This window comes from Belonocnema kinseyi, chromosome 9, assembly GCF_010883055.1.
Source record: "Belonocnema kinseyi isolate 2016_QV_RU_SX_M_011 chromosome 9, B_treatae_v1, whole genome shotgun sequence".
NCBI classification, from domain to species: Eukaryota; Metazoa; Arthropoda; class Insecta; order Hymenoptera; family Cynipidae; genus Belonocnema; species Belonocnema kinseyi.
The window spans coordinates 82,763,239-82,777,577 of NC_046665.1; the positions used below are offsets into that span (position 1 = coordinate 82,763,239).

Sequence of the window (14,339 nt, forward strand, 5' to 3'; positions counted from 1 at the left end):
TATATCTATTCGGGAGTGGTGCTGACTGAAAACAGATGATTTGGAGCGATTCGCGCGCCATATGTTGGTCATTCTAAGGACTTATTGAACTACCCTCGTAATACAATACGAAACATTTTAAATTGCTGAGATTTGAAGCCGAAATTTCAATGCTTGAAATTTGAATCCGATTTCTACAAAATCATTGAACTTTTAGCACAAAAATACGAATTTAAAAAAGTAATTTTCTACCGCACAGTTGCATTCAAAAACAAATAGTTGGGCTTTATACAAAAACAACTGAATTTCCAGCAAAAAGTCAATTTTTAAATTTAGATTAATTTTCGAACAAAGTAGTTGAATTTTTAACCAAAATAGATTAAAAAATTTTTCAGCAGAAGAGATAAATATTGAAACAAAAAAACCAACCTTTGAACCAAGAAAAAAATTCCACTAAATTGTTGAATTTTCAAGCCAAATAGACAAATTTTCTACGATACAGTTGCATTTTCAAATCGAAAATATGAATATTCAACAAAAAAGTGACTTTCTAACCAAATAGTTCAACTCACTACTAATATAGTTGATTTTTTAATAAAATACATGGATTTTTCAAGTAAGTAGTTAGTTTTTTTTAAATAAATGAATTCGGACCCATAAAATCTCTCTTAATAGAATATAGAAAGAACACAAATTAACTAAAAACAAAATCAATGCGCAAATTTAAATCTTCAATAAATAATAATGAGGGAATTCAAATTATGCAAGTGTCTGACTAAAGTCATTTTCTACTGACCTGCTGTGGTACGCCAGGACGAATTAACTTTTAGCCAAACTATTACACCGATTTGGTTATGTTTTTGGAAAATTTATTCAAATTTTTTTATTGATCATTGAAAATGCATTTTTTTCTATTTTTAAAAGATGTCATTTCTCAGAAAGATATCCAATAGTTTTTTTTTACAATTCTTATACTGAACTAAGGAAAAAAAGTGGAATTTTATTATAAACGCTTTTTAAGTGTCACATATTATTTCGATACAAATCTGTAAGTAAAGATATTTCTCTGTGATGTTGAACAGGAAACTTAAGAAATTAAGGAACCCTCTTCTACTTGTAATGAATATGTCAGTATAAACATAAACTGTAAGAATCAAATAAAGAATAAAATCAACAATGGAAATCTTGATTAAATAATAATGAGAGAGTTCAAAATATACACTTGTCTAGCTATAAATATATTTTTAACTGGTCGAATGTAGAGAACGCTGACAAATTAACTTTAAGCCAAAACTGTTCAACAGATTTGGATTTTTTTTAAATTAGAGCTTAGAACCTTTATAATAATGGCTTCGAGGCACATTTAAAAAAAAAGTTATTAAATTTGTGTTTATTAAAAAATTGAAATGCATTTAAAAAATTCCATGGTGCAATTTGCTAGGGAGATATTGGCTATTTTCTTACAATTCTTATAAACTAATAAGCAAACAAAAGAAATTTTTTACTGTAAACGATATTGAACTACTTTAGATGCTTTTTTTCGGAAGTTACCCTAAAACCTACGAAACACGTAACTTCTCAGTAACTTAGTTACTTGTAACAAGTTACTATCTAAATCTGTTTGAAATCCATTTCATAATGACAAATATTAAAACCATTTTTATACAAAAAATACACAGTTTTCGTATATCACAATTAATAGGCTCATTTTTTTTGGCAGAATCAACCAAAATTTCTGACCAATTACTTCTTCTTGTCATATTCTTCGAATTAAGGACTGTTGATTATTTGAACAAGATTTATAAACAAATGCATAGTTTGATCATTTTTTCATGCTAAATATTATTTTTTGCGGAATGAAATAAAAACCATGGTCATTATATACTTGTTAATCAAAGTTCTTGGTTATTGGGCTATCAAATGATCTATTTATTGGGTATCGTATCTTGACGACAACGAAAAAGGTTAATAATCTATTGCATAACATATTTTGAGTGTTCTTAGAAACTTGAATTTGCTTTTGATCTTGTGAATTCTTTTTAAAAAATACTTAAAACCATTTTAATTTGTTTTCAATTGTAGTTTCTAAATTTTCTCAATTTTTTTTTTAATAATCCACACTTCTTCCTAATTAGAAAAATCTGACAAGAAGTAATCATTGGCAAGACATTTCTGATTCATTCCACACAAAATTTATTTTGAACATAAAAAAATGGTCAAAATGTAAATTTGTTTATAAGTATTGTTTAAATAATCAACAATTTTTTTAATTAGAAAAATTTGAAAGAAGGAAAGAATAATTAGAAAAAAATGTCTCACTTAATCTGCAAAAAATCAATATTTATTAGGGAAAAATGGTCAAACTGTGAATTCGTTTATAAATATTGTTTGAATAATTAACTGTCCTTGCCCGTTGGCAAACTGCCCTAGCAGAAAGTTATTGGAAGTTGTTTGATGAATTTGTTTATGAATATTATTTAAACAATGAGTTGATTCTGCACAAAATTGAGTCTATGTATTGTGACATAATAAAACTTTATTTATTTTTAAAAATTGTTTAAATAATTGTAAAATAGCAGCTATTCCAAACTAATCGCAATTAGGCATACCATTTTTTTCTTACTCGGAGTGGATTGTGCTTTGACACACGCTCTTAGAGACCAAAAAGAAAGATCTTGTTCTTTAACAAGTTATTTTGGATTAAAATTAAAAAAAAAAAAACTAGTGCATTTTCAAAAATGTTGAGACCTCTTTTTCAAGACATGGAAATTGCATGTACGAGTATTTATAGTACACGAAATACAAACAATTTATCCTCGTGACTTTTTTTCATAACACAAAAATCACCAGTCATAGCTTTTTCAAAATAAAAAAAAAACGAAAATGAACATTTTAAGCCAAACGACGCACGGTATGAAAAAAGTCAAGAGAAGACAAACTTCACTTTTTGAAGGCCCTACAATTGACAATTTTATTGCAGACGTGGCAGGTACGCGTATTTGACTCAATCCGAGCAAAATGACAGAATATTGGTTGATATCAGCACCGGGTGACAAAACTTGTCAACAAACGTGGGAGACGATGAATAATTTAACATCGAAACAGAATTCATTGTCTGATAATTACAAGTTTCACATTCCTGACTTAAAAGTTGGGACACTGGATCAGCTGGTAGGTTTGTCGGATGATCTAGGTAAGCTGGATGCATTTGTCGAGCAGGTGACGCGTAAGGTCGCAACCTACTTGGGTGAGGTATTGGAGGACCAGAGGGACAAATTGCACGAGAATTTAATGGCTAATAACAGTGAGTACTTTACTGACTCGTAATGTGTTTTGCTTACATTCGTACCTTTCTAAATATCCGTTATTTGTCTTTTTTTTATCGCATCGGCAGAATAACATGTAGGCAAGGGTCCAAGAAATATTTCTTTTCGAAATTACACCTACCTTACATACAGTATCGCTTGAAATTGTTGGGTCATCTATTTTTTTTAATTCCCTTTATCAATTTTCTCAACTTGTTTCCTTGTGTACAACAAGAATTTAGACAAACAAACTTGGGTGCAAAATTAATTTCGACAGGGACTTTTTTGTACTCTTGCGTTCTAATATTGATTGACTTTTGTGTATGATGTCTTAGAAATTTCACTCATAGAATGTTCGTTAAAAATAATACCGAAAAAATACTAAACACAACACGAAACAAATACACTTATTAATACTAAGTTTCTTCTTAGATATTCGAAAATGATTAATTAATTATTTAAATATTAATTTGTGAAAATTTTATATTGGTTTGTTTCGGTGATAATGACTTTAACATGTATCAATGCTCTTTACTCTATACCCTCGATTTCCTAGTGTCCTTTTTTATTTAATACTTATATTCTTTAATGAATTTACTAAAAACGCTTCTTGACTCACAAAGTAATAATAGTTTTTATATTTCAAGTAAACTTCTAATAAATCTGTATTGAGGATTTAATCGTTGATTCATTGAGGGGCGTTTCTTGTTTTACCAGGAAGTGAAGATCAATATGTTTTGAAAATTTTTTAAAATATCAAAGAATAGTAGCTTTAACGCATAATGGTATTACTAACCAATGCTGTAAAGGCTGTGCATCTTATCGTTGCAAGACTCGTTTCCGATGGATAAGCTCTTTCCCAACATTTTTGTATCTAATAATTTTTATTCACATTTTTAGAAGGTTTTATCATCAAACTCGAGAATAACTAATTTCCAAGGTTTTTGCAGTAATTATGTAATATAGATGTTTACAGTACAGGTACTATTTATCAATTTACTTAAAGTTTACTTGTGTATGATTGAGTGGGAATTGTAAAGAGTATTTATACATATCTACATCTGAATGAGTCTATTTCGACGCAGATGCACATTGTTTAATTGAGAATTATTTGTAGTATGCTTATTCTTTTTTGTTGGAAGAATTTTCTTTTCTCGTAAATGACGATTAACTTGTAATTGTGGTGTGGCTTTGCTTGCTTTCGTTTATTTGGACCACATTAACCCTCTCCCTTTACCTTATTCGTTGTTTTATTAACAATTGCTCATACACGTGCACTGCCTAAATTTTGTACTAAAATTACCGAGTCTTGAAAGGCATGTGTGCAGTGATCTTACTGTTACGCGAGTAAAACTATCGGCCGAGGATTTATTAAGTTGTTGATTCTTAGAGCATCGAGCTAGACATTAGGTCCATACTGGACATTATTGTATACAGTCGATCTCCAAATGTGACGAATGGATGACGCAGAGTCGCTTGGGTTACTGTGGTCACCAAGCTCCAATTAGTCACTGCATATAGGTTTATTTCATTTGATTATTTTCCTAGTTGTCATCAAGATTTTATTTTATTTTGCTCATTTTCGTTGCGTCTTATTATAACTCTTTTTTTGGCAGTTTGTTTGCTCATTCATTTCTAGTTTTTCTTTTTTTTTGCTTCATTTTCTTTCAGTTATTTCCGTTTTGTTGATTATTGTATGCTTATTTTCAAGTTTTTATTTCTTTACATTGTTTCAGAGTATTTAATAATAAATATACAATTACACATATGTATATATTTCAAAATGTAGCTAGTTGTGAGTACAGGTAAATGAAACTTAATTAGCTACCTTGTTTATGCAAAGACCTTGTGACAAAGAAGAAGTATCAGTTTTATCTAGAAGACAAAATACACAGGAAAGGAAAAAGAAACGGGCTATAAGAAAGACTGAACTTATATTTTGATTTTTTTTTTAATCAATGTTTCCTTGTAATTTGGTCACACAATTTGGCGTTGCTTCTTTTTTGTGAAAGTGTTGAAATCGACAGGAAAAAATTATTGAGAATCCAAATGTGTTGGAAGTTAAGATAGCCGCATATTCATTTTAAAAGATTTTTTAAAATATAATACATACTATTTTATTTCCAGTTATAAAAGTTGCCCTTAACAAGCAAATACGCCTTTTGCCGCAAGGTCTTCATAGATAGTGTAATTGTTATTCAAATCTTCTTAGCCTTTTTATAGACAAGAAATTGATAATTAATGATTCGCATTAAAATACGTGCTAACGTAGAAACTACTTGGTTCTTTGTAAATGGGTCATTCCACTCGATCACATTTTGGAGTAGTATATATTTTTAAATATAAAGCCACTGTATTTTTTGAAGATTATTAATTATCGCCATTGAAAACTTTGATAAGGAAATTATTAAAGTAGTAAACTCGTTCCATGCCTATAAGTAATTTTTTCCCAACGTTTATCACCCTATTTTTTTCATCTGAAACTATTCAGAAAATATAACGTGGTTTAGCAAAGTGGAAATTATTATAACTCATTCATTTTCTTCTAATCCTATATGCATCGAGTAAACTTGAAACAAAAAAAGGATAGGCCTGTAAGGCTTGTTTTTTAGGCTAACTGGCTAAAAGCTAGAAAATAATTTTCTTCTCTGATATTGACTGGCTATGATTGCCCCACCTTGGGCTATTCATGGAAAGTACCAAATAAACATATGGTATTTAAATTACCGTATTTTTCAGGGAATGTATGGACTGTCAACTGTTTTCAGAAAACAATCAATATCTGTATGAAAAATTATTAAGTTTTATACATTTTCTATTGTTTATTCATCGTGAATAGTTGAAATTAAACACAAGAGAATCAGAAGGTTTCGCGTATGTATTTCAGAGAAAAAATTTACTTTCCTAGCCGAAACACAGAATTTATTCATACTTATTTAGTTTCAAACATCGTGGCAAATTTTTTATTTGATGTTACCCCGCGATCAACAGCAAAATGCAGTAAAACAATGAAGTGACCTAGATATCAAATTTTATAGACCATAAACTAAACTAGAGATCCTCAGGGGTGCGATGGGATAACATGCTCTTAGCTGTAAGTGGAGGCACTGAAAACTATAAACGCTAAGTTTAGGTTAATAAACAAACGTAAGTAAATTTTAAAATTTGAGCTCAATCCAAAGCTTCTGCACAAAAAATGTGATCGACGGATATAATCACCCAAGCTTACACTGTAAAAAGTTTGGTGTGAAAACAGTTAAATGAGAGACACTCTGTTTTTTTATAAAATACCCACATTTTGCATTGTGTGGTAATACCAAAATTGTATTTCTGACAGCTCGTTATCCGCTACATCACGGTTTTTTTATTTTTAACGATAAAGGTTTAATTTATCATAAACTTATATTTATTGTGTATTAAATAAATAACTTGCAAGTAGAGTTACAATGATCTTACGTACTTAACCCTTCGTTTGAAACTTCACACGCAGTGTATAAGTTGTACACACAAGTGCACTTTCGCACCAACGATTTTCAGCAGTTGATAACTCTGATTCAAAGTTAACCGACTGTGGTAATGGTTGGGTTTTAAAATAAATATGAACCTACGCGTTATGAAAATAATAGTGAACACTGTTATAAAAAGGCACATTTAAAAGTCTTTATTATTTCTTTCATTTTAATTTGAAGTAATAAAATGGACAAGGGCCCTATGTTGTCTAACAGTGTAGAAAAATCTAAACTTTTTTTATTGCAGGAAAAGCCCGCAAAAATTCGATTCTACAGAGATACTGACGAAAAAAAAGTCCGGTGCAAATTTGCACCAGTGTGTAAGCGAAGGGTTAATCTTGATAGTTTCATCAAAACAGCATCTGCGTTTACACCATACATTTTTTAACTGTGCGCATACGAGAACTAAGTATGTACTACAGCATAGTATGGAAAATATTGACGGTTTGACGGTAGTATGTGACATTATTAAATACTCTTAGACGTATTTTGTTGTGTTGTTTCGGTTCGGTTTTGTCAGCGTTGTCGTTAGGCATTTGCGTAGGATGCAATATTAGTTGAGCGAGTCGTGTAAAAATGATCGCGAGGAGATTGGGACTGGGCTGTGATGGATAGGTCAAACGTCAGTGGACGGGGAGAACTCGAGCATCGAAGGGGGTCCGGACACCCCGCCAAACACTCCTGTCACTCCGTCACACAAGACTTCCAAGGACCATCACATCCAGTGGAAGGATCCGGACAAGTCTGAACCAGAGCCAGCAGCCTGCTTAGGTCAGCATCATCACCAACGTCATCATCGCCACAACCATCATCAACACCACCACCACCAAAACCATTGTAACCATAACCATCTTTCCAATTCCGAGAAAAAGTCATCATCCAGTACCCAAGGCGCTTGTGATGTCCGAACATCAAATGATTCGTCATCGATGTACTCGTGCTACCATGCGCATTGGTGCGCTGCTTCTACTCCCTCGACTCCTTCTCCCAGTCCGACCCGTGCAAGTTCCTCCCTTTCCTTCTCATCGAACTGTAGCAGTGATGAAGATGGTAGATGGCAGCAGGCGGCACATCATCGGAATGCCGATAAGACCCATCGACGCTCTTCGTCCAATTGCAAATCGCTCGCTGATGACAACGACGACGCAGACATTGAGGACCAAGACAACCAAGACCAAGACCATAGTGGCATTTTGCCGATTCCAGGTACCCATCCCAACACCACCTTCTCAACCTTCTACCACGTCGAACAACCCTCTCTTCCTACTGACGTAGCTGCTGCAGAAGGCAGCTCGTCAACCTGCCTTTGTATCCTGTGCACCGTGGACATTCATTTAGCAGCTGACCATTCCATCGTTTCAATTTTCCAATTCTATCTTAGGAGAGGTTGTCCTTTCCTTAAGCATTCAAAAACTAAATTAAATCACGAGACTTATAGTTCTGAAGTAATATTGACTTTCAAATCTGAATTATGACACGATGAATCCTTTCTATGTCAATATTACCGATTTCAAAATAGTCTTTTCTATGCCGATTGAGTCGATTTAAACTTGCAAAGTTTGCGAGAGGCTAAATGCTGCAAGTAACGAATTACAAAGTAATTAACTTGACTCAAATGCTGAATCAAAAAAACAGATTATTATTAACAGATCAGTAATCATTTTATAGCCTATGTTTGTTACTTTTGAAGTACTTGATTCAGTTTCTGAGAGTAAAGTTTATATTCTCAAGAGATATTTTCAAAGTTTCACGTTCATTTTAAGAAAAGAATTAGAAGCGTTTCGGAGAAGGTATTTAAAAAATTTAGAGAAACACTAAGGACAACCTCTCTTTCATCTTTCTCTATTTCTATTGTGTGCAGTGATACAATGAAACACAATCAGTCGGTTCAGCATACTTGGTATATAAGCTATCAAAACTTGAACAACGAAATATAATAGGAAACGGCCGGAATTGATCATAAACACATAAATCAAAGCTAACCAGGAGAAGGAATACTTTAAAATAGGCCCGATTATTTATTAGAAACTCTACCACCGCGCTATATCTTGATAAAACAAGATTTAAAAAAAAACAGAACAAACTATTTAGAACAAGGATTTAAATGAGACTAAAAGATTTTCATAATACATTTATTTATATCTAACTGCCCAGATGAAAATTTCTTTACGGAATCCCGTTCCTTTGCAAGGTCCTGAAAAGGAATTCTCAGCTATTGAATGTGGCGCAATGTGAATTGTACAAAGATTTGCAACCATTGGACAATGGAACCCAAAATTCAAAATTCTGTCACACCTAAAAAGGCGAATTTAGAAACTAACACCTGATAGCTAAGCTTTTCTCTCATGGACGTCCAGTTTTGGAAAATCTTTGTGGATAACATTTCTTCAATTTTTATACTTGATTCAGGCATTAGAACTTACATAAATTATACTTTCTCAAAAGTTTCTCTGTTTCACAAGATAAGAAATATATATAATAGAATATTGGGCTTGAAGAAGTGCTCAATATTTTTTCAAATGATTCAAATTAATTTTCCTTAGTTTTTCTCGCGAACATTCATATATATCCGCTTATTCTGCTTATTAACTTTTATAACTAAATAGACAGCATCTTTTAATTTATCCTCGTTCGGATGGGTTGTTATATTGAGCTCATTTACATGACACTTGCAGTCCCTGATATAATATCAACAATTTATTCCTGATTGGCTGCGGTGCTCGCGGTGTAAATAAGCTCAATGAATTTTAAATGTATACCTACGGATATTCGATTTACCGCAAATAAATTTTATTAATCTCGGTGCTCTAAATCAAATACGCTCAATCGACTGTTACATGCACCTCCATAGTGTAATGTATGATAAATGTGTATATATCGAGTGCTCTTCACCATATGCGGTATCAAGATCCAGTTAAACGTGTACACCCTTCGGAATTTTGTTTGGATGCATATTCCTCCCAGTAAAAGGTCATGATCAAATATGTAATATGCTAAAGTAATAACGTGCGATTTTCAACCATATTATCGAGAAAAACATGAATATTTTGGCTTGATTTAAATAGATTTAATAGTCCATGAAAATTTAAAAAAATTGCCAAAGAATCCCGGCAGCAGAAATCGAACCCGGACTTCCCGTTTACAAACTATGAGCGCTACCGCTCATTAAAAGTTTGGTAATTACCTATTATTGGGAAGAGTATAAATCCAAACAAAATTCTGAAAGATGTAAGTTCCTTTCGTCAGCGAAACCTGAAATTGATACCATATATGACATGTAGCAGTCGATATAATGCGTTTGGCACAGTGCACGATTCCAACTATCGTCTGTCACAGTCCTTTGCTTCGCTTCCTTCGTTGATTCATTTTGTATTCTAGTAACCACATATCCATACCATCTTCAGTTCCATTTAGATCATTCTATTTGTTTTACCTCTTCTTACTTTTCTCGTATCTCAACTATACTTTTTCATATCTAACAATAGTACAAATTTAAGCTATCATAAATATTACATATGTGTAACGTTACCATTCATCGAGAGTACAATAAGTAAAAACTTCATTAAAAGAAATATCTTCTAAAGAAGCAGTTAATAGTTATGATTTATGATATAAAATTAAATGGAAACAAGCCAAAATGAAAGAATTCATATGGCATAGTTACTTTTGTGCAAGAAAAAATAGTTAAATATATCAACAAAATCAGTTGACGAACTTTTCATTGAAAAAATATGACACGCGAGAGGGTTAGGCATACAAGATTTTTTTTTGTAATATAGAAAGCATCTACATATTACGTAATATTTTTCCGACTACAGTGCGACGTACCACAGCCGAAGTTTCCCCAGTCAGGTCAGGTCAGCGTTAAAATACATGGTCCTATTGTCGGCCTTGTAACATCCAAAAAGGAGCAACGGACGTCGCACTGTACTCTTACTTTTTAATTTTATGTAATATGTGAACGCTCCCATGAAAAAGGTACTAATATGTTGTGACTGCTGAGATGCTTTGGTGTATAAATAACATATGTACATCTGAAGCAGTTATAATATAAACTGTTCACCGGAAAAGTTGGTTTCTCCCTATTTTTCGTTCTTTTAGTGTTGTTCCTTATTGTTGCTTTGTAATCTTTGTTATAATTTTTACAGATTGACTATACTGAATAAACGATACATATGATACAAAACAATGTCAGAGTTATATTATATTGACTCACTATACATATTAAAAAATTAACAGAATAACAGATTACAGTGTCAACACAATCAACAAAGTAATGAATTTCGATCGGTTCAATAGTTGCCAAGATTGTTTTGCATGATCCCAGTAGACTTTGACAATCAATAATATTGCATGACAATGGCTTGAAGCCATATCGTCTTTTTAGGTGAATAAGGCCGTAAACATAGTATAATTGGTCACTTGTTTAGGACTTTAAGCATCTACAAGGATGATATGAGTGACGAAAACTAAAAAGAAGGTGTTTTGGTACTGGAGCATAAAGTATCGCATATATATTAAACATATTCTTTCACGTTTCAGTTTTTTCATCTGCTTTGAGACGTTGCTTGGCTTATTTTTTAACATTGCAATACTTGGTCGTTTTCAATGGAATAGTCAATCACGTGCACTTAATTAATTTAGTAAATTACATGATCCACAAACATTTATTCATACAATAAATTATAAACAATGTTTCATTTAAAGTTTAAATGCATAGTATGTATTTGAATATAGACCATTTTCCAGTGGCCCTTGTAACTCTTAACTGTAGATGTTCATCTAGTTAAAGAACTTGTGATAATTAAAAATACCTTGTCTCCATCATTTATTGGAATTAAGAGGTGATTAAAAAAAGCATTTTCCAGTTTTGAGACTTTATAATTGATTGTGTTGTCTTCATTACCTACGTTACCATAACACACCCCACACTCACACAATGTAGCATCAATCAAACGTTTTTGAATATTGCATTTTCAAGTTACTGTTAATACCTATTAATATTTTAAGTAGAACATTACATAGATTGATTGAATCACTTTTATTTCTCAAGTCGCCTAGCAGAAGAGATTAAAAAATATATATATATATATATATATATATAAATGCATGTCGGCAGTATCTCTTTTCTATTGAAAACAAAAAGAAAAATTTCCTCTGATCGTAGTATGACAACAAAAACCTTCCCAAATTGTTTAAATTGCATCAAGTATTTTCTTGATATCAGGTGATCTGCCGACCTACATAACTCGATTTCAATGGGACATGGCAAAGTATCCAATTAAACAGTCATTGAGAAATATTGCTGATATCATCAGCAAACAAGTTGGACAAATCGATGCAGATCTAAAGACCAAGTCTACTACTTATAATAATTTAAAGGGTAGCTTACAAAATTTGGAAAAGAAGCAAACGTATGTTATAAAATTTATTTATTTATATATGTATACAATCATATACGAGGTGCTAATTACTTCTGCAGTCTGGTGTACATAATGAAGTGTATAAATTGGATCTCTTACAATTTTTTCACGATTTTAGAAAAATCATTATAAGAAAATAATATTAAAATATTGAAAGAATTGATTTAAAAAATAGAGAAACCACAAACGAATTGCAGAATTTAAAAAGAGTTAAAGGATTTCAAAGAATTTTATGAGATTTTTGAACATTTCAAATAATTCTAAAGTGTTTCATCCGACTTTAAGAGATTTATAAAAATTACCGCAGATTTTAAGATATTTTTTGCTCTTTCAGGGAATTACACGAGATTTAAATAATTAAAGTGTTTTATATAATATTTATATAATATTGGAATTTTTAAGGGATTTTAAATGATTGCTACTTATTTTAATAGTTTTTTACGATTTCCAAAGGCAAGTTTTCGAGGGATTTTAAGACATTATACAAATTTCAAGCGATTTAAAAGAATTTTGAAGGATTTCAGGAAGTGTTCAGAGAAACTTGATAAATAATTGAATTGAAAATAAATTTCAGGGGATTTCTAGTGATTCGAAGGATTTCAAAGTTCTTTACAGATTTGAACTTTTTTTAAAGAGAATTTTAATGAATAAGTTCCATTTTATTTATATTCAAAGCAAGTCAAATGATTTTTAGGATTCTCAAAGGAATGTTGAAGGAATTTGAAGAGATTTAAATTTTGTTAAATAATTATTTAGGATTTCCAAATATTTCAAGAGAGTTTGATACAACTTTGGTAAATACATTTCAAGGGATATTTTTAACGATTTTTCAGACTTTAAGGGATTTCACAGATGTCTAGAAATTTGAAAGTGTTTTTTTTAGAAAATTTTAATAAATAAATTACATTTAATATCAATATTTAAGCAATTTCGAATGATTTCTACTTGTTCCAATGGATTTTCACAATTTTCAAAGTTGCACTGTTAAAAACATTCTCAATTTTAATAAATATTTGTATGTTAAATCTTAAAACTCGGTATATGAAATATTCATTAAGAGTCTGCATATTAAATTTCATATACAGGATATTTTTTCTAGTTAAACATAAGTTGTACTGCGTTTTAAATAAAAAAATTCAATTAAGGGAATAATCAAGACATCTAACCTAAAAGCAGCGGTAATTGCGTTCAAATTCTGATATTCACAGTGAATTTTGAAGAAAATTCCAGCCGTATAATATTCTACAAAATGATGGTATATTAAATTGAATGTACGGTATATGAAAATAACTTTACTCATATGTATATTAAATTTCGATCAGATTTTTCTAACAGTGAAAGTTTTAAAGGAGTTTAAAGGGCATTTAAACGATTTGAAAGAATTTGATAGAATTCCAAATATTTCAAGGTATTTTTAGATAAAACTATTTTGTTGAAAATTCGTTCTGTTTTTGTTGTGAATGAATTTTCTGAATTAAAATTTTAACTTCCATTTTTAGTTTAAAATTGGTCATCTTTAGATTAAAATTCAACTCATTGGTTGAAAACTTGTCTTTTCAGCTTTAAATTTCAACTGTTTTGTTGAAAATTCTTATTTTCGTAATGAAATTAAAAACTGAACAATTTTGTTAAAAAAACTCGTCTTTCCAGATTAAAAATTCAACAATTTCGAAGCAGATTGAACTATTTGGTTGACAATTTTGTTAAAAAGTCATCCTTCTTGGTTAAAAATTAAACTGTTTTGTTGAAACATCATATTTTCCGTTTGATAAATTAACAGTTTTCTACCAAATTCATCATTTTGGTTTCTGTTTTAGTTGAAAACTATTTTTTATTTCACATTAAACCCCTTTGTGGTTAAAGTGTCATCTATTACCCGTTTCGTTGAGAATGTATTTCTTTGGTTAAATTCTTATTTAAAATTAAATTTTTTCTTGGTTGAAATATCAATTGTGGGTCCGGATGCAATAAGGGCACATAAAATTTTTTCGTGCGAAAACGAAGTCCCCTGGAGGCTTTTCGAAAAAATTTTCGAATTTTAATTTTCAAAAGGTATATATGGATGTAAAATTTGATTGCGCATCTTTTTTTCTTAAGACAAAAAGTTGTAACTTTTTTAGTTT

General features: G+C 31.0%; 1 protein-coding gene across 2 annotated transcripts in view; it reads left to right on the plus strand.

Moving 5' to 3' along the window:
- The window catches only part of LOC117179733 (V-type proton ATPase subunit C), a 31,546-nt gene that overhangs the window by 3,612 nt on the left and 13,595 nt on the right, over positions 1-14,339 (plus strand). The window contains exons 2-4 of one of the 2 annotated variants that reach the window (XM_033371788.1): positions 2,960-3,283; positions 7,409-7,999; positions 12,021-12,207. In XM_033371788.1, coding sequence (XP_033227679.1) covers positions 2,998-3,283; positions 7,409-7,999; positions 12,021-12,207 — 1,064 coding nt within the window. In that variant the 5' untranslated portion in view covers positions 2,960-2,997. The remainder of the gene's footprint in view (positions 1-2,959; positions 3,284-7,408; positions 8,000-12,020; positions 12,208-14,339) is intronic. The other variant, XM_033371787.1, reaches the window with a different exon arrangement.